This window comes from Lithobates pipiens, unplaced genomic scaffold, assembly GCF_037356315.1.
Source record: "Lithobates pipiens isolate NorthernLeopardFrog02 unplaced genomic scaffold, aLitPip1_a1.2 Scaffold_27, whole genome shotgun sequence".
Taxonomy (NCBI): Eukaryota; Metazoa; Chordata; class Amphibia; order Anura; family Ranidae; genus Lithobates; species Lithobates pipiens.
In genome coordinates this window covers 87,262,876-87,289,165 of record NW_027507788.1, presented here as the reverse complement: position 1 = coordinate 87,289,165, position 26,290 = coordinate 87,262,876, and the positions used below count along the sequence as shown (strand labels likewise).

At 42.3% G+C, this 26,290-nt stretch overlaps 1 protein-coding gene and 1 long non-coding RNA gene across 2 annotated transcripts in view; both read left to right on the top strand.

Annotated features, from left to right (window-relative positions):
* The window catches only part of LOC143933963 (uncharacterized), a 286,424-nt gene that overhangs the window by 61,119 nt on the left and 199,015 nt on the right, over positions 1-26,290 (top strand). The window lies entirely within an intron of this gene.
* Positions 20,897-26,290, top strand: part of LOC143933959 (uncharacterized) — a 34,760-nt gene continuing 29,366 nt past the window's right edge. The window contains exons 1-2 of the mRNA XM_077457170.1: positions 20,897-21,031; positions 23,267-23,353. Of these exons, the coding sequence (XP_077313296.1) occupies positions 20,946-21,031; positions 23,267-23,353 (173 nt within the window). The 5' untranslated portion in view covers positions 20,897-20,945. The remainder of the gene's footprint in view (positions 21,032-23,266; positions 23,354-26,290) is intronic.

The following is a 26,290-nucleotide window of genomic DNA, read 5'->3' as shown; positions in this document are numbered from 1 at the left end:
TGTTGAAAGAACACACTGGGTTTCGCCTGATACTGAGACTCCTAAATTTCCGGGATAGGATGAGGTGCTTCCTGTCGCCCGGCTACAGAAGGTAGTTTCCAACTAAAATAGCAAACTGCTCATATTTCCAAATTACTCGATTGAAACTTAGAAGCTCAGGAAATCCTTTGATCAAGTGAAGGCAGCGTTGCGGACCCGCAACATTAAGTATAGTTGTATTTAGATTCGGTAGTCCTTGCCCTTTAGAGTACTGGAGGTGCGTACAAATCCAGACAGAAAATATGTTATACTGCATACCAATGTATATGACAAGAGTATGGTGATTTGTAGGGGTGTATCTTCCCCCTCCAGCGCCAATTAACACACTGAATGACATCATGCCTTTGGTATTGAGTTATGACACTCCAGCTATTTACCTAATGGGTGACTTTAAACTTGCCCAGGTGTGGATAGACTGGGAGGGGGCAGACATGGGATACATCGATGCTAATGCAATGGGCCTCCACATTTGCTCTTATGGATGTCTGGGGACATATGCACCCTGCTGCCTGAGAATACACTTGTCACTCCACCTCCTGTAAAACCCTATCGTGTTGGATTTGGTGTTTGCATCCCCAGCTGCCCTCAGTTGGGTTACCGGGGCAGCAATACTCTCAAGGGGCATTTCCGACCATGCTCCACTTAGCATAACCCTTTCCTTGTCTGCCTCTCCTGGCTCTAGATTATGGCATCTCTCCAAATTTTTACTCGCAAGATGAACTAGTTACCTTTTTAGAACCCATTGTATTTTCAACACTGAATGAGGCAGGCAGACAATGTGTAGATGCAGATATCACCTTGGAAGAAGTCCAAACAGCAATTGGTAGACTATAGGCAGGCAAGACACCAGGCTCACATGGGCTTCTCACTGAGTTTTACGCTAACTTTGCATAAGTTGTGCCTCCCAAACTCACAACCCTCTTTTCTGACTTATCTTCCCTGGACACACTCCAGGAGTCTATGAAGGAGGTGGTTATTGTGCTCCTTCCCAAGCCCGGTAAGGACCCTCCTATAGGCCAAGATCGTTATTATACATTGATGCTAAAATCCTTGCAAAGATCTTGGCGAATCACTCCTCTACTGTTATTGAAGACCTGATCCATGTTGATCAGATGGGGTTCCTGCCGGGCAAGGGAACAGACATTAATTTAAAATGCCTTTTACTCAACCCCTCCATTCCCCATGATAATCAGGGTACCAGAGTTACCGTCTCACTTGACGCAGAAAAGGCATTTGACTCCATGGAGTGGGTCTATCTCTGGGAGGTCTTGAGATGATATGGTTTTGGCCCTAAATACATCAGTTGGTTACAGGGGCTCTACAGGGCACCAAGGACACGGGTCCACACCAATGACTGGTTGTCTGAGACGTTCTCTTTTCACAGGGGTATGTGGCAGGGCTGCCCACTGTCACCCTCTTTATTTGCTCTTTGGCCTTGGAAACCCTGACCAATTTAATCAGGGAATCCTGGTCAGAGGTCTGAGGATGGGACACCTGGAAGAGAAACTGTCCTTATACGCAGACAATGCTCTGCTCTACCTGAACGATACGGGCCTGTCACTCTCAGCAGCCCTGAAAATTTTGATGCGTTTGGCTAATTTTCTGGCATATGGATTAATTGGTCCAAATCTATCTTGTTTCCGATTGATGACAGACCAATGGATCTGCCTCTCTCCTCCCCATTACGATGGGTTGAGGAATGCAGGTATTTGGGTGTACAGGTGACTAGACATAACTCGTAATTCTTTGAGCGTAACCTTCAGCTAATTTTAGCTTCATTAAAAACATGCTGCTCATCATGGTCGGGTCTTCCACTGAACCTTCTAGGCCGAATAAACCTGGTTAAAATTATGCTTCTCCCACACTTCAACTAAATATTTCGCAATTGCCTGGTCTGGGTTCCCGTTTCCTTCTTTGGAGAAATAGTTGTTTAATATCCTTTATATGGAATGGGGCCTCCCCCCTCCCTGCATAGCTAAAGCTACATTGTCTTTCCCTTCAAGGTTGGGGGGCTTAGCTTTACCAAATTTCAGGGTTTATTTCTGGACAGCAGTTTTGGTATCTGCATACTGGTGGTTCCAGGGATCTAGGGCTAACATCACCACTTGTTTGGAGGCAACTTTTATGGGATCTTTAATAGATCCCAGGACTTCATTTACAGGGGCCCCCGGGCTTACCGTTTCGTCCCGGGACCTACACGCACTACGTTGAGAATTTGGAAGACCGCCTCAGGCCAATTGTTCCCTGCCCAACCCTTGTAGGGTAACCCCGGACTCCAACATCTTTGTACAATACAGGACCCCCAACTCTGGGTGCGGTACGGGGTTTAAACCATTGGGGATGGTAAGCCCATAGGTAATCTATTAAGCTTCTCACAAATGTCTCAGAGGTTTGGTCCGCCGGGCTGGATGTTGTTTCGGTACTTCCACCTGCGTCACTCTGTTGGGGCTCAGCTCCCTTCTGTTTCCTACTATTAAAACAGATCCTATTGAAGTAATGCTGTCCCTGGGGGATCTAGATAAGAAACTATCATCCCTTTATGGTGCCCTCCTATGCAGCAACATACCCAGAATGGGAAAAACTATTTGGCATGTACACCAATGCCAGGAGCCTGGCGGACAAAATGGTTGAACTAGAGATACTGTTGTACAAGGAGGATTTGGATTTTGTGGGAATTTCAGAGACTTGGTTCAACAGCTCTCATGATTGGCTGACAACCATTCAAGGGTATAGCCTTTATGGCAGGGATAGAGAGGGTAAAAAAGGGGGAGGGGTATGCCTGTATATCAACAATAATGTACAAGTGAATGTGAGAGATGACATAACTAAGGGAGCTTGGGAGGAGGTGGAATCCTTATGGGTAGAGTTCTAAAGGGATGAAGCTAAGGGGGAAAAAAAATGCTGGGAGTATGCTATAGGCCTTCTAACCTGAGGGAGGGGGGGGGGGAGGCAGACCTTCTATCACAATTTGGATTAGCAGCAAGGATGGGAAGTGTTATCATAATGGGGATTTTAATTATCCAGACATAGAGTGGGCGGAGGGAACCACGCATTTTTTTAAGGCTCGCCAGTTCCTAAATGTCTTGCAGGACAATTTAATGGGTCAGATGGTAGACGCACCAACTAGAAATAAAGTGTTACTAGATCTACTGATTACTAATACAGACCTGATCACGGATGTGGAAATACAGGGAAATTCAGGAAACAACAATCACAGATCAATTGGCTTCAGTATAAATCACACCAATAGGGAAATCCAAAGACACCAATTTTCAAAAGAGCCAACTTTCCTAAACTACGAACCTTGCTAGAAGATATAAATTGGGTTAAAATCTTAGGAACAAAGAACACGGAGGAGAGATGGGTTTGCTTTAAGAGCATATTAAATAAGGGCATTCGCTTAGGGTAATAAATTGGGTAATAAATAACCATTGGGTAATAAATCGGGTAATAAATAACCATTGGGTAATATATTTAAAAGAGCGAGCAAAAGTCCTGGATGGCTTAACGCCAATGAAGAAAAATCCATATAAAAGCAAAAGAGAAGACCTTCAAAAAATATTAGGTTGAGGGATCATCATCAGCATTCAAACTTTATAAAGAATGTAACAAGAAATGTAAGGGTGCAATTATGGTGGCTAAGATAGAACATGAAAGACACATAGCGGAGAGAAAAATAAATCCCAAGAAATTCATAAAGTATGCCAACAGTAAAAAAGGGACCATATTGACCCCATAAAGAATGAGGATGGACATCTGGTTACAAAGGATGGGGAGATGGCAAAGGTCTTGAATTTATTCTTCTCCTCAGTCTTCATTAGGGAATTGGGGGTTTAGTAACCAAAACTGCAGTGTTCATCCTCGTGACACATTACAGGAAGAACCCTCATGGCTAACAGAGGACAGAATTAGAATTAGACTTGGGAAACAAAATCAATGGGACTGGATGGCTTGCACCCAAAGATACTTAGGGAACTCAGTCAAGTAACTGCAAGACCATTGTTCCTAATTTTTACTGACAGTCTACTGACTGGAATGGTACCAGCGGATTGGAGAAAAGACGATGTAGCACCAATATTTTAAAAGCACCCAAAATACATCCCTGGGAATTACAGACCAGTTAGCCTAACATCAATAGTATGCAAGCTCTTTTGGAGGGGATGATAAGGGACTATATACAAGATTTTAGTAATAAAAACTGTATCATTAGTGGTAATCAGCATGAATTCAAGAAGAATCATTCTTGGCAAACCAATCTATTAACCTTCTATGAGGAGGTGAATTGTCATCTAGATAAAGAAAGGCCCGTAGACGTGGTACATCTGGATTTTGCAAAAGCATTTGACACGGTTCCCAATAAGCGTTTACTGTACAAAGTAAGGTCCATTGGCATGGACCATAGGGTAAGTGCATGGATTGAAAACTGGCTCCAAAGGGCGAGTTCAGAGGGTAGTGATAAAGGGGGAATACTCTGAATGGTTAGGGGTGGGTAGTGGGTTCCCACAGGGTTCTGTGCTGGGACCAATCCAATTTAATTTGTTCATAAATGACCCAGAGGATCTGATAAACAGTTCAATCTCTGTATTTGAAGATAATACTAAGCTAAGCAGTGCAATAACTTCTCCCTAGGATGTGAAAACCTTGCAAGAAGATCTGAACAAATTAATGGGGTGGGCAACTACATGGCAAATTAGGTTTAATGTAGCAAAATGTAAAATAATGCATTTGGGTGGCAAAAATATGAATGCCATCTATAAACTAGGGGGAGAACCTCTGGGGGAATCTAGGATGGAAAAGGACCTGGGGGTCTTAGTAGATGATAATGCAATGCCAAGCTGCTGCTAACAAAGCAAACATAATATTGGCATGGATTGAAAAAGGGACCTGGAGTATGCTGTCCAGTTCTGGGCAACAGTCCTCAGGAAGGATGTACTGGAAATGGAATACAGAGAAGGGCAACAAAGCTAATAAAGTGTCTGGAGGACATTAGTTATGAAGAAAGGTTGCAAGCACTGAACTTATTCTCTCTGGAGAAGAGACACTTGAGAGGGGATATGATTTAAATTTACAAAAACCATACAAAAACCATACTGGTGGTCCCACAATAGGGATAAAACTTTTTTGCGGAAGGGAGTTTAACAAGACATATGACCATTAATTAGAAGAGAAGAGGTTTAACCTTAAACTACATAGAGAGTTCTTTACTGTAAGAGCGGCAAGGATGTGGAATTCCCTTCCACAGGTGGTGGTCTCAGCGGGGGGCATCGATAGTTTAAAAAAACTATTAGATAAGCACCTGAACGACCACAACATACAGGGATATACAATGTAATACTGACATATAATCACACGCATAAGTTGGACTTGATGGACTTGTGTCTTTTTTCAACCTCACCTACTATGTAACTATGTAGCTATGGGCCACTGGAAGGGAGACATACCCTCCCTGGACAGGGAAGACTGGGAAGACAGCTTGGAACAGGGCTCAGAACTTGTTATTTCCTCTAGAGATAAGTTGATTCAAGTTACATTTCTTCACCGAGTATACTATCATACTATACTGTTCCTACATACATATGTTCTGGGAATGCCTAATGATTGTTTCAAACTGGCAGGGTGTATTCGCTGAAATCAATCTAATGCCATGTACACATGGCCTGATTTTTCGACAGCAAAGGTCCAATGGAACGAATCCGTTGGACAATTTGACCGTGTGTGGGCTTCTTTGGACCTTTCCTGTCGAAAAATCAGACGGACTTTAGATTTAGAACATGTTTCAAATCTTTCCGACGGACTCGAGTCCGGTGGAAAAATCCGTTCATCTGTATGCTAGTCCGACAGACGAAAACCGACACTAGGGAAGCTGTTGGCTACTGGCTATGAACTTCCTTATTCTAGTGCGGTCGTACGTCATCACGTTCAGGGTGTTCCTATCACTCTCTAAAATAAAATAAAAACTGCCTATACTTATACCTTAATGCATACTAGCTCATTATGCCTTTGTCTTACAGTTTTTTTTTGTTTTTGTTTTTTTTGGGGGGGGGGGGGGATGTTTGAGTGTAGCAGTCACTGCACACTTAATTGGTAGTTATGTGACTGATTTGGGAAGCATTAATGAGACACGTGAGAGTCAAAATATGTAAACCACCATTGTTTAAGCAGTCAGAAGGTCAGAGGGCACATGAACTTTGACAATTGCTGGCCTGCCACATGGTGTTACATAGTTGGTAAGGTTGAATAAAGAAATTAGTCCACCCAGTTCAACCTGTGTGTATATTGTTATGTCACTATCGCTATCACTACCACAAATCCCTGTACATCTTGTTCACTAAGAAACACAAATGTTTTCTTTTTAATAATTTCCCAGCAGTGCTATAGCCAAAAGATGGCCACAGCGTGGCCATCCAGTTCCGGGAGGGCATATATGGACATCCTCACAGAACCACACCCTGCACAACCACCCCGGTCATGCATCTGGTACACCCTGTGATCGTGGTAAAGGGCCAATCACAGCTCTTTCTTACCATGTGATCAGCTGTGTTCAATGTATTGAAGTGGTTAATTAATCAAAACTCTCTGCTGACACCAACTGTATAAGGGAGTTCCACATTCTTTCTGCTCTAACAGTAAAGAGCCCCTTATGCAGTTTAAGATTGACCCACTTCTTGTCCAGCTTCATTGTGGGGCCTTGTGTCTTCTTTAGAGATGTAAGATTAAATAGTTTTCTTCAAATAATACAATCCCTATTTAAAGATTTGAACTGAGGTCCTCCAGCTCCCTTATTAGTTGCTTTGCCCCTCTTTGGATTATATCAAATGCAAGAAAGTCCTTCCTAAGGATTAACTGTAAACTGGCTTACTTCACAATGTCTTTCATAATCTAAAAACATGCAATATATTAGGTTAGACGGTTAGAACCATACTTTTAAACTTCAGGTGACCTTTAATCCCTGATCGCAGGAAATTTTGTTATCATAACTATGGTGGAAATCAAAAATACCTTTTGAAATTACAACGCATTGGTTTTGATTACTCTCCACTAAAATTCTGACCCTTTGATCATTCAAAACAATTGAAAGAGCAGATGGGAGATTGATGCAGACTGTTTAATAACTTGTGATCATTAATTGTAAACTGTTGGACAGCTTAAAAACTTCCAAAACGTATGGAAAGCTTTCAAAACTGGAAAGTGTATGGTCAGCATAATCAGGGCCGTCTTTAAGGCAGGGCAAAAGGGGCAGCTGCCCTGGGCCCTGTCATTGTTGTGGGGCCCAAAGCATCTGCCTCATACTTGCCAACTATCCCAGTTTACATTCCCTTGTCCCTTGAAGTTTTAGTCCTGTCCTGCTACTAATGCTGCCCAGCTCTGCCCTATTGTGTACAGATGACTCACCTGCAGACCTGTGTTTACATGTAAATAATGGCATTCATATGTAAATAGCAGTCATATGCATATGTAAATAGCTGAGGCCAATGGCATTGATATGTAAATAAAGGCAGCATTAATAGGTATATCATGCCCCCCTGCAGTGAGGAGAAGATGGGCTGTAACCTATCGCAACTAGTGAGCAGTATTTGTACAGTAATCTCTAGCAGTCAATCAAAAAGCAGAAATGTGCTGTAACCACTAGCAACTAATCAGTGAGCCTTAGGGAGTGCTGTAACCTCTAGCAACCAGTCAGTAAGCAGTAATGATATGCTGTAACCTCTGGCACCCAATCGCAATCGCTGCCTGATCTGATACAGTAAACTGATTTTAAGTCTAGCTGTTATTTATTTTATGTCTCAGAGAAGGTGGAGAGCGAAATTGCATGGGGGGTGGGGGGGCCCTAAGAAAATTTTTGCCCAGGGTCCAATCAATATTAAAGATGGCCCTGAGCATAATGAAGCACTAATGTAGTGAACTAGATATGAGTATGGGACATTAGAATGGATATCAAAGTAGAGTATTGAAGGGTCAATTGTGGCTGGGTAGAATTACAGCGGTCAAGATGTCCCTTCTACCTAAATTACTCTACCTCTACAGAGTTCTCCCCACTACGGTTCCCCCGTATTTCCATCGTATCATGCAAAATAAAACCTTTAAATATATTTGGGAGCCGACCAGACCGAGAATTGCTAGATCTGTTCTCTTCCGCCACAAGACACAGGGCGGCCTAGGGGTGCCCAACTTCTTACAGTATTATAGAGCAGCTCAAGTGGCCCAACTAGCTCTTTACCATGCTAAATCAGAAATTCCCTTGTGGGTTAGCCTTGAAGCTGTAGATGTCCACCCCATTGCCATTTCCAACCTACTCTGGTTACCCCATTCCAAGAGAGGCCCCCTCACAAATCCAGTTACCGTGCATTCCCTGAAAATTTGGGACGCTTCTCGTAAATCTTCCGCACTCATATCCACGCATACTCCATTGTTATCTATTTTTGGTAACCCGCTCTTCCCCCCGGCTCTCACTGAACCAGGCCTTTTTACAACCTGGTTCGAAGCAGGCATAACCAGAGTCTTAGACCTCTTGAGGGGCGGATTGTCAAAAACATTCCATGAACTCCATGAACAATATCATCTTCCCAGTGTGGAATACTTCCGTTACCTTCAGATTCTACACTTCTTACAATCTCTCCCTAAGCCCAGTCTGACCCAACACCACATATCATTTTTTGAAAAAATATGCAACTCAGACCCACATGCCCCAGGTGTCATATCGCAATTATATGCTCACCTCAATTTCCCCCCCCCCGTCCCTCCCACCATACGCAACGAGGTGGTCGGCCGATCTGTCTATAGACCTAGACGTTGACGCCTGGAGCGAGATTTGGACTAATACCAAGAACGCATCGCAAAATGTTGTTGCCTCTGAGGCCAATTTTAAAGTATTGATGCGTTGGTACCTAGTGCCAGCTAGAATCGCCAAATACGTTCCAGGATACTCGGCGTTATGTTTTAGGGGTTGTAACACTGCTGGCACCCACCTGCACATCTGGTGGACGTGTCCGGTAGCCCAGCAATTCTGGGTAGCAGTGTTCCAAATGGCATCCACTTTATTCAAACTCACTTTACAGCCAGACCCTGTCTTCGCTTTACTCAATAAGTCTCCTGAATGTTGCACTCGCAATCAATTGAAACTTTTTCTCCAGCTTACAACTGCAGCGAAACAAACCATAGCGCACGCCTGGAAAACCCCAACTTTACCCCTGCCTGCCATTAAGAATAGGGTAACGCAGGCCATGATCCACAGTAGGACTGAAGCCAAATTCCTTGACCGTCTCCCCAAGCATAATAAAATCTGGCAACCATGGGCTGATCACTTTTTGCCTGTTAATGTCCATTTAGATGCATTGGACTGCTGATATAGCATGTTCAATACTACCCGAACTCTTGTTCTTTGTAGGCCCCCGTGCCTGGGTGGGTCGGCCAGCCCTATCCCTCCTGTCCCACTCCCCTTCCCCTTCCCTGTCCCTCCCAGTCTTACTTTCACACCTCTTGCTTTTCTTCCCCTTCTCCTAATATGTCCCCCTCACTGAAAATTGTCTATCACACAGGCCAACAATCCCTACCCGGGATTGACACACAAACTTAGGAAGGTTCTTTCCCTCGTTCTGAAGTTTCTATTATCTTATTACCTTCCTGTTCTCATATTTGTTGTGCATTTGTAATGTATCTTTTCATGCCTACTCTACTTTACTGTTCGGGTCTTGACACCCGTTGTATATGCAAAGTACTTGATACATTGTCGCAAAATGTTTTGTAATCCTGCACACCAACAAGTGAACTACACTGTGTAACTGTTATGATGCTTGTTAATAAAATATGTTTCAAGAAGGGTCAATTCACTTCAGTATTAAAGGGCTTCAGAAAGATGACCTGTGCCATTATGTATACATTTAAAAGGTTAAGGTAAGAGGTTAAACTTCAGAGATTAGTGTGGAGCTGTGGAGTTCTACGTTCTACCACTGTTCCTATACTGTTGGTCTATAATGAGTCTTGCGATTATTAAAAATAAAAAATTTAGAAACATTTTTGCCTTTACACACCATCCTGAAATTGTGCCTGACTTCTATCCCAGAAATATTAAAATAGAACTCCAGTCATTTTTTATTTTTTTTGAAAAGAGTAGGTAAGGCTGAAACCTCTCTCAGGTTGCCTATAACCACATGCCGACCGGCTCCTGTAGATATGCGTTGGCAGAATGGCACAGCTGGGAAAAGTAACGTGTTTCCCTCTGTGACCGTGCCCGTGGGACCCGCAGACTCGATGTCCGCGGGGATACCCGCGATCGTGTCACAGAGCTGAAGAACTGGGGAGATGCCAATGTATACACAGCATCTCCCCATTCTGCCTAGTGACAGGATACCGATCGTCTGCTCATTGTTATCGGGAGCAGCGATCAGTGTCATGTCACTGCTAGCCCATCCCCCAGACAGTTAGAAACACTCCCCAGGACACACTTAACCCTTCCCCGTCCCCTAGTGGTTAACCCCTTCACTGGTAGTGACATTTTTACAGAAATCAATGCAATTTTATAGCATTGATCACTGTATTAATGCCAATGGTCCCAAAAATGTCTCAAAATGTGTCCGTTATAATGTCGCAGTCACGATAAAAATCGCTGATCGCCGCCATTACTAGTAAGAAAAAAAATAATAAACATGCCATAAATCTATCCCCTATCTTGTAGACGCTATAACTTTTGTGAAAACCAATCAATAAACGTTTATTTCGATTTTTTTTTTTTTTACCAAAAATATGTTAAAGAATACGTATCGGCCCTAACGGAGGAAATTTTTTTTTCTGTTTTAAATATTTTTTGGGGATATTTATTATAGAAAAAAGTAAAAAAGAATGGGGTTTTTTTTTCAAAATTGCTGCTCTTTTTTTGTTTATAGCGCAAAAAATAAAAACCGCAGAGGTGATCAAATACCACCAAAAGAAAGGGGGTAAATCCTTCCGGGGCTGAAGTGGTTAATTTCCCAAACTGGGACATACAGTAATAAATGCTTTCTTTTCTAGAGTACAGAAGGAAGGATAAATGTTGGTGGCCTCTGCATCTGCCATTTACTATCCAACATCCTTATCAATGTTGCCCACATTGCCGAATCTTACGGAATAGGGATCAAAAGGATACCACCAAAGTGATGACTATGGATCGGTCACAGGCCTTTGTTCACCTCAAAGCAATCAAATATATTCAAATACCTGGGAGCATTGATGCTAGAAAAGGTGGCATCTAAAAGCACAGAAGTTTACAGCAACATTGGCCAGGTAACAGTAAGTAGTGTTCACCTTCTTCAAATAGTGCCCTTGGAAGAAGTCTGACATCTCCACCAAAACCAAAATTTGCCTCTTTCAAAGACTGATCCAGTTAGTCCTTCTGTAGAAATCGGAAACATGGACTCCACTCAAACTTGACATGGATAAGCTTCTAAATTTGATGCCTATTGAGGCACCATCCCTAGTAAAATAAATACCATAGATCAAAAGGAATTTTTTCTCATGCCCATGATGGAGGTGAAAAATATGTTACGGGATATATGTGTCACAATAAAGGTATAATACACAAAACAGATAAAATTCAAACTCTTTATTACAAAGGTTTAGGAGACAATGGTAAAATGTGTATAATCAACAACTGTCATCTAAACTGTACAATCAACATGTAGTAAAGGCGTGCTGGATCAACATGTTTCTCTCCCTTTGCTTCCTCAGGATCCACACCAATGTACAAAAAAATGTGGGCTCTCTCAACATATATCGCTGAACCAGACATGGTAGAAAACAAAGGAAGACCCAACGTTCCACAACACTTCATAGATGTCTAAACGTGCCTATCCAGAAGCCAATATACAGTGCCTTGAAAAAAAATTCATGTTACAACCAAAAACGTAAATGTATTTTATTGGGATTTTATGTGATAGACTAGGGATATGCAGTTAGAGGACCTCCAGCTGTTGCAAAACTACAAGTCCCATCATGCTTCTGCCTCTGGGTGTCATGCTTGTGGCTGTCAGTGTCTTGCTATGCATCATGGGACTTGTAGTTCTGCAACAGCTGAAGGTCCGCTAGTTGCATATCCCTGTGATAGACCAACACAAAGTGGCACATAATTGTGAAGTGAAAGGAAAATGATAAATGGTTTTCAAATTTTTTTACAAATAAATATCTGAAAAGTGTGAAATCTAGTGGAACCAATTGCCTTGAGAAGTCAGCTAATTAGTAAGTAGAGTCCACCTGTGTGCAATTTAATCTCAGTATGAATCTATATGAATCTGGCCCCCTTGATAAAGTCACATGTGCGGTGACGAAGTGCATCTGGGGCAGGGCTTGTAACATTATTGCATTGTCCTAGGAAGCATACGATCAACCAAGAGGGCAGCAGGGCCGAGGACTTGAGGATGATTCTGTGACCCCAGGGACTGATCTGTATATGCCAGTTCATCACCTGTATACACCAGGGCTAGTGCATTCTTAAAGGGGTTGTAAACCCTCGTGTTTTTTCACCTTAATGCATCCTATTTATTAAGGTAAAAAAACTTCTGTCACTGAGCAGCCTCCCAGGCCCCCCCCCCCCATTTTACTCCCCTGAGCCCCTTTGTTGCCACGCCGGAGATGCGCACACCCTCTCTGGCTGGGGTCTCGACTCTTGATTGGATAGATTGATAACAGAACAGCCATTGGCTCCTGCTGCTGTCAATCAAATCCAATGACGCGGGGGTGGGGCCAAGTCCGGCTTTCTGTGTCTATGGATGCAAAAGCTGGACTCGGGAGTGCGCCTGCATGGGTACCCTCAAGGGGAGCGCTTCTCCTAGGTGATTTCCCGATGTGAGGAGGAGCTACTAGTGCTGCTGGAGGACCTCAGTAGAGGGCCACTTTGTGCTACACGAACTTCACAGTGGAAGTAAGTATGACATGTTTGTTATTTAACCCCTTCCTGACCGGCCGCCGCAGTTGTACTGTGGCGGCTGGCCTGCCCTGGGCGAAACGATGTTACCTTACGTCGGTTCGCCTTTTAACCACTAGGGGGCGCACCGCCAGAGCCCGCGCGAGTGCGCAGTAGGCATGTTGACTGCCAGGCACCCACGATCGCTTGTGACAGAGCGAGAACCAGGATCTGTGTGTGTGTAATTGGAAGAGGAGGGGAGAGGAGACAGATTGTACTAAGAATGAACACCAATATCTCTCTCCTCCTAGTCAGTCCCACCCCCCTACAGTTAGAACACACACTAGGGAACACAGTTAACCCCTTCCCTGTCAGTGACATTTATACAGTAATCAGTGGATTTTTATAGCACTGATCGCTGTATAATTGTCACTGGTCCCAAAAATGTGTCAAAAGTATCTGATTTGTCTGCAGCAATATCGCAGTCCCGATAAAAATCAGAGATCACCATCATTACTAGTAAAAAAAAAATAATAATAATAAAAATGCCATAAATCTATCCCCTATTTTGTAGATTCTATAACTTTTGCGCAAACTAATGAATATATGCGTATTGCGATTTTTTTACCAAAAATATGTAGAAGAAAAAATATTTTTTTTTTATTGGGATATTTATTATAGCAAAAAGTAAAAGATATTGTGTTTTTTTCAAAATTGTCACTCTTCTTTTGTGTATAGCGCAAAAAATAAAAACCATCAAAAGAAAGCTCTGTTTATTGGTAAAAAAGAACGTCAATTTTGTTTGGGTACAGCGTCGCACGACCGCACAATTGTCAATTAAAGTGACGCAGTGCTGTATAGCAAAAACGGCTCTGGTCATTAAGGGGGTAAAACCTCCCGGGACTGAAGTGGTTAAATACCTTTAAAAGATAGCTTGACTTGTGTGAAAAAAAAAATGTTGTTTGGGTATATAGTGTTGCAATTGTCATTCAAAGTGCGACAGTGCTGAAAGCTGAAAATGGGCAAAAAGGGGTATAAGTGCCCAGTAGGCAAGTGGCTAAAGCCTAAGCCATTTATTAAAAATATTATCTAGACACTTGCTTACTAGGCAAGACCAATTTTCAGCTTTTAGCGCTGTCACTCTTTGAATGACAATTGCACGGTCATACAACACTGTACCCAAATACATTTTTTATCATTTTTTTCCCACAAATAGAGCTTTCTTTTCGTGGTATTTGATCATCTCTGGGTTTTCTATTTTTTGTTAAAGCAATTAAAAAAGACTGAATTAAAAAAAAAATACAAAACCGTTTTATATTTTGTAAATAAATTTAGCAAAACAGGTAATTTTTCTCCTTCAATGATGTAAGCTGATGAGGCTACACCGATGGGCACTGATAGGCTGCACTGGTGGGCACTAATAGGCGGCAAGGGTGGGCAGTGATAAGGTGACACTGATGGGCACTGATAAGGCGACACTGATGGGCACTAATAGGCGGCACTGTTAGGCACTAATAGGCGGCACTGGTGGGCAGTGAGGAGGTGGCACTTGTGGGCACTGATGGGTGGCACTGATGGGTGGCACTGAAGGGCAGCACTGAAGGGCATTGATAGGTGGCACTGAAGGGCACTAATATGTGGCACTGATAGCTGGCACTGATGGGCGCTGATGGGTGGCAGTGATGGGCACTGATAGGTGGCAGTGATGGACACTGATTGGCACTGGTAGGTGACACTGTTAGGCAGCATTGCTAGGTGGCACTGATGAGGCACCACTGGTGGACATTGATAGGTGGCACTCATGGGCATTGATAGGTGGCACTGATGTACTGGTGGGCACTGATTGGTTGGCATTGTGGGCACTGATTAGTGGGCACTGTGGGCGCTTATAAGGCAGCTTTGCCTCTCTCTGCCCGGGACAGATGTCCCTTCAACAGGAGCCAGGGATCTGCTTTTTTTTCTCCTCACTCTGTCAGCCTGAGAAGAAAAAAAAACGATTACTGATCCTCTGTTTACATCACTGGATCAGCTGTCATTGGTTGCCAGCTGATCACGTGGTAAGGGGTCAGGATCTCATTGACTCGGGTGATCACAGTGTGCACTGCACACGCCCTGCAGGGAGGCGTGGCCAACTTGAAAAGTGTAGGACGTCTATTGACGCCCCCTCCTGGCAAAGCAGATCCGCGCTGTAGCCATCATTCAGCTATAGCGTGGATCTGAAGGAGCTGGAAGTTTAGTAGGATTCTTTGCAGTTCGTCCAGTGTGAGTCCATGGATATCTCAACTGGTGGTACCAACTTAGGAACGCGAGGGTTATAAAACACTCTCTATAGGAGGTTTACTGAATACAGAATTCCAATGGATTTATATTTTTATTTATATACTTCTGTGTCTATTTCATAACGCTCTTCCAGATTGAGCAATATTCTATTATCTTACCTCTGATGCAAGATCTATGACTTGCTGTTTGCTGACATCCATTTTTTCTTTCATCCTAAAGCTGAACTATACAGACTGATTTTGTTCAGAACTTTATTTATTAGATCAGCCAAATTAAACAGGTGCTATGTATTATGAGGACGTAGCTGACAAGATATTAATGGAATGGATTGTTTTTATGGGCCCTGCATAGCTGTTGCATTTTTCTGATCTAACAGGCAAACCTAAGTAAAATCTAATTGTGTGTGGCCACTTGTATTTTGTCTCCCAGAGGGAACATCAACAGACCCATGACATCATGGTTGTACTTTTGTCTTAATTTCTCCAGAAGCTTTTGCAATCTTTTGTGAGCTACCATATTTATCGGAGTATAGCACATACAGGCGTATAAAACGCACATTCATTTTAAGAGGGAAGTTTCAGGAGAAAACTTACATTTTAAATAAGGAACTTTGAAGTAAAATAAGGGCCAGTGCCCATCTGCAGCCTCACCATTGCCTCAATGCAGCCTCATCAGCCCACATCAATGCAGCCTCACCATTTCCATCAATGCAGCAGCCTCACCATTGCCATCAATGCAACAGCTTTACCATTGCCATCAGTGCAGCCTGATTGATGCCCATCTGCAGCCTAGAGGGGACAGGGAGGGGGCGGGATGAGCGCCGACAGATTACATACAATGAGAATCTCTATGCTAGTTACAACAGTGGTCCAGTGGCAGCCCAGGAGACGGGACATCCTATTACAGAGGCCGCCAAGTAAACAGGAGATTCTCACTTTATGTAATCTGACGGCGCTCATCCTGCCCCCCTCCCTGTCCCCTCCGAGGCAGCTAAAACTGAAGTATTGGCGTATAACACGCACATGCTATTTGCACCCGATTTCCATGGTGAAAAAGTGAGTGTTATACGCAAATAAATACAGTATTACAGGTTGAAGAATCGTTGTTGTTTTAGGTTGACTATTTCTCCGAATTACCACCTAAGCAAGTCTAACATCTGTACGTCTGTCATATCAGTTGTCCATATACTGTATACCTGCATTTTTACTTGGCTAAAACAGTCCACCTTCCTTGGGTATAGTAAAAGTACACAGTATTGATGGATGATCTTTTATATTGGCCTTGCGTGTTTCCATCTCTCTCATATGGTATAATAGTGTATGGTTTACACTCAATTGCTTTATAGTAAAAACGCTCTCAGATTGCCTTGTAAAAGTAAAGCTCTAGACAAAACTTCTGTTAGAACCTCTTTCAGGTTTTTGTTGGTTCAGCTTTAGGATGAAAGCAAAAATTGATGTCAGCAAACAGCAAGTCATAGATCTTGCATCAGAGGTAAGATAATAGAATATTTCTCAATCAGGAAGAGCGTTATGAAATAAATGCAGAAGTATATAAATAAAAATATAAATCCATTGGAATTCTGTATTCAGCAAACCTCCTATAAAGAGTGTTTTGAATCCCTCCCATTCCTAAGTTGGTACCACCAGTTGAGCTGTCCATGGACTCACACTGAATGAACTGCAAAGAATCCTGCTAAATTTCTAGACAATATTTTTAATAAATGGCTTAGGCTTTAACCACTTGCCTACTGGGCACTTATACCCCCTTCCTGCCCATTTTCAGCTTTCAGCACTGTCGCACTTTAACTGACAATTGCGCGGTCATGCAACACTATATACCCAAACAACATTTTATCACTTTATTTTTCACATAAATAGAGCTTTCTTTCAAAGGTATTTAACCACTTCAGCCCCGCAAAGTTTTACCCCCTTAACCACTTTCAGACCAGACCATTTTGCTGGCTTAAGACCAGACCACTTTTTGAGATTCAGCACTGCGTCATTTTAATTGACAATTGCGCGGTAGTGCGACGTGGCTCCCAAACAAAATTGGCGTCCTTTTTTTACCCACAAATAGAGCTTTCTTTTGGTGGTATTTGATCAACCCTGTAGTTTTTATTTTTTGCGCTATAAATAAAAAAACTGCGACAATTTTGACAAAAACGCATTATTTTTCACTTTTTGTTATAATAAATATCCCCCAAAAATATATAAAAAAACATTTTTTTCCCTCAGTTTAGGCCGATACAATAAGCGATTATTGATTGGTTTGCGCAAAATTTATAGTGTTTACAAAATAGGGGATAGTTTTATGGCATTTTTATTAATAATTTTTTTTACTAGTAATGGCAGCGATCAGCGATTTTTATTGTGACTGCGACATTATGGCAGACACATCAGACATTTTTGGCACATTTTTGGGACCAGTGTCATTTATACAGCAATCAGTGCTATGCAAATGCACTGATTCCTGTGTAAATTACACTGACAGTGAAGGGGTTAACCAGGGGGTGGCAGTGTGTCCTAGGGGCATGTTACTAACTGTGGGGGGGGGGGGGGGGTGGCTGTGTGTTAGTAAACACTGATCTCTGCTCCAATCACAGGGAGCAGAGATCAGCGTCACTTGTTGCTAGGCAGAACGGGGAGATGCTGTTTACTTCCGCATCTCCCCATTCAGCCTCCCCATGAGACGATCACGGCGCGCACGCAATGGCAGGGCAGCAATTTCATATGGATGTACCTGTACGCCAATTTGCCTGCCCGTGCCATTCTGCCAACGTACATCGTTGTGCGACGGTCGGCAAGCGGTTAACGACCAGAGCATTTTTTGCGATACAGCACTGCATCAATTTACCTGACAATTGTGCGGCCGTGCGATGCTGTACCCAAACAAAATTGATGTCCTTTTTTTCTCACAAATAGAGGTTTTTTGTTGGTGGTATTTGATCACCACTGCGTTTATTTATTTTTTTGCGCAATAAACACAAAATGAGCGTCAATTTAGAAAAATATACTTTCTGCTATAATACATATCCCAAAAAAATATTACAAAACAAATGTATTCATCAGTTTAGGCTGACATATATTCTTCTACATATTTTTGGTAAAATAAATTGCAATAGACGTATATTGATTGGTTTGCACAAAAGTTATCGTGTCTATAAACTACAGGATTGATTTAGGGAGTTTTATTTTTCTTTATTGTTTTTACTGGTAATGGCGGGTATCTGCGTTTTTTACCGGGACTGCGACATTGCGGCAGACAAATCTGACCCCAAATTACACTTTTTGGGTACCAGTGACATTATTACAGTGATCAGTGATATAATGCACTGATCAATGTAAAAATAACACTGGCAGGGAAGGGGTTAAGGGGCGATCAGGGGGGTTAAGTGTGTTCCCCCCAGCTTGTTCTACCTGTAGAGGGGATGGGCTTACTAAAACAAGTTAGTAATCATCACAGTTTTTTTTTTAAATAAATTAATAAAAGCTGTAAGTTTTGAAAAAAAAAAAATTCATAGTTTGTTATAAAATTTCGGTAACTTTTCTCCTTCATTGATGTGCGCTGATGAGGCTGTACTGATGAGGCAGTACTAATGGGCTCCACTGATGGGCACTGATGTGGTGGCATTGGTGGGCACTAATGAGGAGGCGCTAATGAGGCTGCACTGATAGGCAGCACTAATGGGCACTGATAGGTGGCACTAATCGGCACTGTTAGGCACTGATAGACGTCACTGGTAGGCGACACTGATGGGAGCTGAAGTGGACAGCAAAGTAAAAACGCCGCTCCAGGTGAGAGACTCCAGGCACAATGAATAGTGTAAAACTCCTCACAGCGGTGCAAGCCCCGGCTCTCCTGCCGTAGAAGACTGAATGAAGTGACAAATTGGCTGTACACTGACGTGACTGAAGTCCATTTATTGAATATTCCATGCAAACAATGACATGACTAGCGGACTAGTTTCACACAGCTAAACTGTACACCATGGGTACTGGTAGGCAGCACTGATGGGCACTGATTGTCAGCACTGGTGGGCAAAGATTGACTATACAAAGGAAAAGGGGAGACTCACCAAATTGAGGGGTAAGCAACTCACTGACTGTCCAGTATGGTGCAGTATATGCCTAAGAGGATACAGAAAAAGAAAAAAGTAGGTAGGCATTTACCAAGCAGTGTAGTTTACACAGATGGGCAGCACTGGTGGGCACTGTTGGGACTGCACTGTTAATCAGGACATTGATATTTTTTTTTTGGGGGGGGGGGGGGGGCAGCACAATGTGTTGGGCCAGCCCTGTTCCTCTCCATGCTGTGATGCCACTCCAATCAGGCACGATCTACAGTGGAGGAACCAGACCGCACCTGCCTACAAGCTCTACTTTAAAACTGAAGTTTAGTTATGGCAATACCTGTGGGGTCCCCATGGAAGCTGGAAATCACTGTAGTAGGCACTGCTACTACAGTGGTCTTGACTAGATTTTGGGTCCTGTGCTGGGCTTAAGTGCTGCTTACTAAATTCCAGGAGGTTGCCTGCTTGGCATGGGCACCACAGGTGCCCATCAGAGAATACTTAGCATTTTCTCCACGAATGCATAGTGTTCTCTGATTGGATGTGGTGAATATGGTAATTCCACCACCCCACTTTTCCATCTCAGGGAACACTTTACATCAGTTGAGTGTTCCCCAAATAGCACCCATTCCCAGCGAGTGACCTCCTGTGTTCACAATTCAGCAAGGCAGCCGGAAGCTAGTGGAGGTCACTGTAGTAGTGATCCTTAAAATAGTTTTTTTACTAAATCTAAGCAGACAAAAAATTGGTAGTCTACAGCAGCCTTTTTGAACCAGGGTGCTCTGAGGTTTTTTCAGGTGTGCCTTGACAAAATGCCTAACAATTGCCAAAAAATTGTATACAAGCTGGCGTGTGGATGAAGCCTGTCTTTTCACTTACCTTTTCACTAAGTTTCGGGTTTTCATTGTGCACCATTACAACCTTCTAGCTGCTGGCATCCTAACAACCAATAGCATTATCAGTTGATAAGGAGGATGTCAGTTCCCTGCATAGCATCCTTGTTTGACCCTTCTCTACCCCACTCCACCAGCATTGGGGTCACATTAGCTGAGTAATAAAGAATAACTGAGGGAGAAGAGAAACATTGGAATACTAGTCAGTACCAGTTTGCAAAAATGTATTTGCTTTGGAAGAATAAATCACCTCTAACGTTGGGTGTCCTACTTGGACTTTTGGATGTTGCTGCATTATGTTAAACTATTCGTTTTTACATTTTAGAATGGGGTGCCTTGAGACTGTCCATAATTTCTAAAGGGTGCATTGACTGAAAAAAGGTTAAGAAACGCTGGTCTACGGTGATATACAGTATGAGCCTTAACACAGCTGCAGCTCAAATCTAGGGCTGTGGCTTCCTGTATTCCAGATAATAATCATTAATAATGAGAGTCATAATTGAATAACAAATAGTTGTCATCACATTCTCACTCATTTGTCTCCTGGTAATTCTATTTGCAAAGGGTGACAAACTCAAGAAAATCAACAGTTGGACATACAGACATTAGGGTATCGATCCACTTTACCTTATCTACAAAGCCATGCTTCATTAGCAAGCGACCGCCATAACGTAATGGCACAGTCACGGCATTTATGACTAATATAGAAGCAATGGACCACTAGGCAACGCAAATTAAAGAATTGGCCTTTATCTTGTAGGAACCATGGGGAGGTGCAGGTATAAATATTGGGATGTATAATGCCTCCCTGACACTACCACCATCCTCTTTTCAGACAATCACTGGAGTCTCTCAGGATAGAACTACAGCACTTGAAGAGTAAGTACAAATGCACTAGCTCTACCATGGTCAGGATACAAGTTCTAATTATTAGGAAAGTGTATTACTAGAATTTTGAGTTATTATTGTGGAGTTTACGTGCTAAACTCAGTCTTTTATATACTGTATTTTGTCATTGTTTTAAATGTAGGGGGTTGGTCAATAGGGGGGGGGCACTCTGTGGCTCAGTTACCCTTGTATCAGATATATTGGAAGTTGCATTACCAGCAATCCATCTCACTTGGAAGAGAAGGAATCACAATGTGAACAGTAGTGTGTATATTTGTGATTGCTGAGATTGAATATCATAGCACTCACTCGGTACAGGGCCAGTCAGATTGGCTCTGTACACAGTACATAGTACTCTGTACACAGGGCTGTCTGATAAGAGCATGGTACTCAGCCATTAATGGGTATACTGGCTACCAGTGGGTTATTTCTGCATTGGGTGTTTATAATGGGCACTGCAGAAATAACTGTCCACCAATCTGTCCTTCAAAAAAGGGATTAATCTATTTTACATACAGTATACAGTATCTAAGATACAATGAAAAGACTGGATATTTATTAGATTGTTTAAGAGCCATTTAATATTAGGTATATAAATATCTCCCAAAGTATTTGTAATTTCAGTTCAGGCACTCTTGGGAACAAGGCTTTTCTGCCAGCCAGTATGGCTAAGTCAGTGACCCAGCTTCTATATTTCTGTAAAATCATTCATCAGGGCATTTAGAGCAAATAATTGTGATGAATAATTTTGCCTGTAAAAGAAATTGTCCAGACCTGCTATTTGAATGAATTCCTACAAATTCATACAAATTTTCCTCATTAAGACCACTTTCACACTCACAGCGCAGCTGCGTCAGCAGTAAAGCATCCCTAGTTTAAGCTGCGCTTTTCGGACGCTAGTGGGGCACTTTTAAGAAAAGGTTAAATGTGCCCACAAAGCACCACTGCCGAATCGCTTTGCAGGTGCTTCGGCAGCGGTGCCCATTTGTTTCATTGGGCAGGGGCGGTGGAGGAGCTGTGTATACACCGCTCCTAAACCACTCCAAAGATGCTGCCTACAGGACTTTTTCTAACATCCTGCAAGCACACCGCTCCAATCTAAAAGCACTCAGACATTCACACTGGGCTGTAGAGGAGACATTTTTCAGGCGCTTTACAGGCGCTATTTTCAGGTCTTTAGCGCCTGAAAAACGCCTCCAGTGTGAAAGGGGTCTAAGGCCTCATTCACACGGGTGTAAACATTTTACTGATGTTATTACACATGTGTTTTCTTTTTGTGTAGAAAAGTTCCTGTGTAATGGTCAGGAAATACTTGCGTATAGATTCATTTAAACGCATAGGCGTGGACGCAGGGTGTGCCAGGTGTGCCAGCACACCCTAATCACCCAGTGTGGTGCAGATTCCCCCTGTTTAGACCCCTGATAATTCACCAAAGCCCCATAATGGGGCTCCTAAAAAAAATCTAATTATTTTTTTAAATAATTAAAAATAAAATAATAAAAATAAAATTTCCGGCATTTCCGGCGGTCTTTAGAATGAGAACCTGCTCTTAATTTTTCTGACAGAAAACCTTTCTATCGGATCTTTCGATCATGTGTATGCTATTCCGACACGCAAAATTCCGACGCATGCTCGGGAACAATTGGACGCATGCTCAGAAGCATTATACTTCCCTTTTATAGTGCCGTCGAACGTGTTGTATGTCGCAGTGTTATTGACCGTCTGAATTTGGTGTGACCGTGTGTAGGCAAGTCAGTTTGAGCGAAATTCCGTCAGAATTCCGACGGGAAAACCATCAGAGCTTTTTCCAATCGTGTGTACGTGGCATAACGGTACGGATTTCTCTTGCTCAGATAAGAAATAAGAAAAATTTCATCCTTCCCCTTAATTTTCTCGTCACTACAGTCAAAAAAGTTTAACAACTTGTCTAAACGAAACAATGGAAAATTTAATGACCATTCTGAAAACTAACATTTTTTAACAAAATGTTAACAGTGTATGGCCAGCTTTAACATTTATGATAAAATATAAGCTGCATACACATTGAGTGATACAATGCCAAATCTTTTAGTCTAGGTATACAAATGGAACATTTTCCACTGATTTCTGTGAAAAGTAGCTTGCTTAGATAAAGGAGACTTGTATTTTAATGTTCAGCTTTATTTCTCCTTTTATGTGGGACATTGGTGATGAGGTTGATATGTTTGTTACTTTATGTCTCCTCAGAATTATGTTTTTGACAATGGTTTTCAGAGCTTTGGCCATCCTTGTCATCTTCCTTCAGCTGTCATGTTCTTCTTCTCTTCCTGTCCGGTAAGTTGATGCCTAGAAAACGGCCTAATTTGAAGTTAGATGCACATGGGCCTGGAGGTCCTCCTACACCTATGTAGACATTCTGGCATCTCTAACAGAAGTTTTAAACCTTTTTCCTTTTTTTCTCCATCCAAATCTAGAAAAGTTTTGGCTGGAGATCCGTTTTACAATAGATCCATTTTACAATTTTTGTGAATGGGCCTGCAGTACTAGGTGCTGATTTAAAGAGCAGTGTGGTGATCCAGATGGATCTTTTTGCTAAGTTTTGTATGGAGTGAAAAAACATAAGCATCTGTGTATGATCATCATATTCCTATTGAGAATATCTGTCCTTAAAGTAGAACTAAAGGTAAAACTTTTTTTTTTTTTCATTTTGGATAGAGTAAGGGAGGGTTATAACCCCTGTCAATTTTTTTCTCCATCCCATTACAGGGATTTCCCTTCATTTGCTGTCCCATAGCCAAACAGGAAGTGAGAGGAAATCTCTGCAAATTAAGGGAATTTCTTGGGGATACCAGAACTAGTGTCCCTATTGGAAGATTTGCCAGCTATTACTTTTCTGTGTGAGGCACAACAAATATTTACAACCTGACCCCAAATTGCAGAAGAACATAAGAAGAACATACAAACTCCAAGCGGACACTTTCCCAGGTAGGGTTTAGGTAAATATATTTATTATTTTTACATCAAAAAGTAAAGTAAACGGTAAAAGGTATACCTTTGAAGTTCAGAGTGAGGACATAGGTATGTTGGCCTCAAAATGCATTTTAGCTATAATATTCAAATGAGCAATGATAAAAAATATAAACGAGAATATTCCGTAGCATTTTGGTAGGTAGGCATGTCATATAATAAGGCCAAAAGAGAATAAAAAAAGAATAGTAGTCATATGTTAAGAGAACAGTGGGGAAAGTAGTAGTAAAGAAAAATGAGGAAAGGGAAAGAAAATGAAGGAGGAAAGAAGCATCCCCAAGGAAGTCCAGGGAAGATGGAGAGAAAGAGGGAGGAGTCTTGAGCGTTCCACATGACCATGCAGGTATATAGTCATTATAGGGGAAAAAATTTGAAAAAATAATATTTTTTAAAACACAGCTTTAAGGGCATCGAAGGTGGAGAAATCTTTCCAGACATACATATATTTGAAACTTCTTTAAACTTGTCCATTGCCAGCATTTCCTCCATCCGCATCATTTCACTCACTGTGGATACCTATAAGGCTAAAGAGGGAGGCACGTCTGACTTCCAGAATAGGAGGATCAGTTGTCTAGATTAGCAGATTATTTTTTTGGAAAGCTATCAAACCTGGAAGTACAGACATCAGTGCAATTTCAGGCGAGGGTTGTAAGGTGCATTGTACATTGAACTGTAGACAGTGAAAACTTGAGACCAAAAAGGTTGTATCCTACTGCACTCCCATCAGATGTGTAGGTAGTTTCCTTCTGCTGATCCACATCTCCAGCAGTTAGCAGGCATGGAAGGAAATATTCTATGTAAGGATAAGGGTTCTTTATACCATTGAGACATAAGCCTAAAGTTTTTTTCTTGAGCATAGCAGGAGATTGTGGATTTGTGGGTGAAGTGAAAGGTCTGACAGTCAGCATTTGTAAACTTCTTTCCCAGATCCGCGGACCACATCTTTGTATAAGTAGGGAGCTCATCATTGCTTAACAAATGGAGTAATTGATAAATTGCAGATAATAGATGTCTGAGCGTTTCAGTTAGGGAACATAGTCGTTCATATTGGGTAAGGGAACGGTGTACCTGGGGAGAGCGGAATAGTCCTGTACAAAAAGTATATAGATGGAGGGCGGTGAGACAATTTCTATCTCCACCTGGGATAACAGGTTGCCCAGTTGCCGGTTGCACAATCGAGTGTGCCACTGGCCACATGGCTCTCCTCAGCATACCTACTGTAGGGGAAAACAGGCCCTGGGGCAAAGCAGGGTTATCAAATAGAGCCATAAGGGGGGATGGGTCAGAGGACAAAAGGGTCTGAAGGCCTTTCCGATACCATACGTGCAGTGCCACACAGGTTAAAGGGGAGGAGGAGTGTAGTCTGGGCAAAACCTGCAAATACCCCCTAAGAGCCCAGAGATCCAAAGAAGAAAGATCTTGTTCCACCATGACAGATGATTTAATAAAGGGGCGGGGGAACCATTCTAGCACCCTCGCCAAAATGGCAGCTTTGTGGTAGAATTCATAGACTGGAGTCCTACTCCACCCTGTAACTTGGGGTAGGTAAGCAGTTTGTGACATATACGAGAGAAACCCCTGTTCCGGATAAAACGTATAGACAGAGATTGTAAGGAAAGGAAGAACTGTTTAGGTAGGAGTATAGGAATGGTCTGAAAAAGGTATAACAGCTTTGGTAGCGTGTCCATTTTCAAGGTGTTTATGTGTCCAAACCAAGGCAGGGAGGAGGACCCCAAAGAATCAAAGTCTTTCTGTTTACAAGTTAATAATGGGGGGTAATTCAGGGGTAATTCATTAGAGAGATTAGATGGAATGGTGACACCCAAGTATGAGATTCCTTTAGTGGATCATTGAAATCAGAAGTTATAACAGAGCTGTGAAACAGTGGCAGCGAGTAAGGATATGTTAAGGGCCTCCATTTTGGAAATATTTAGTTTAAAATTGCTAAATTCCCCGAATGAGCGGAATTAATGTAGTAAGGACGAAAGGCATATGTGAGGCTGTTGTACATACACTAATAGGTCGTCCGCATATAAGGAGAGTTTGTGATGTAGGAACGGGGTCTGAATGCCGACAGTCGAGTCCTTTTGTCTAATAGCGGTGGCTAGGTGTTCTATCACTATGCCGAAAAGTAGAGAGGGGGCAGCCCTGTCTCGTGCCGTTGGAAATATTAAAGGGTTTGGATGATAAACCAATAATTAACACGGAGGCTGAGGGCTGGGCGTATAGAGACATAATCTTAGT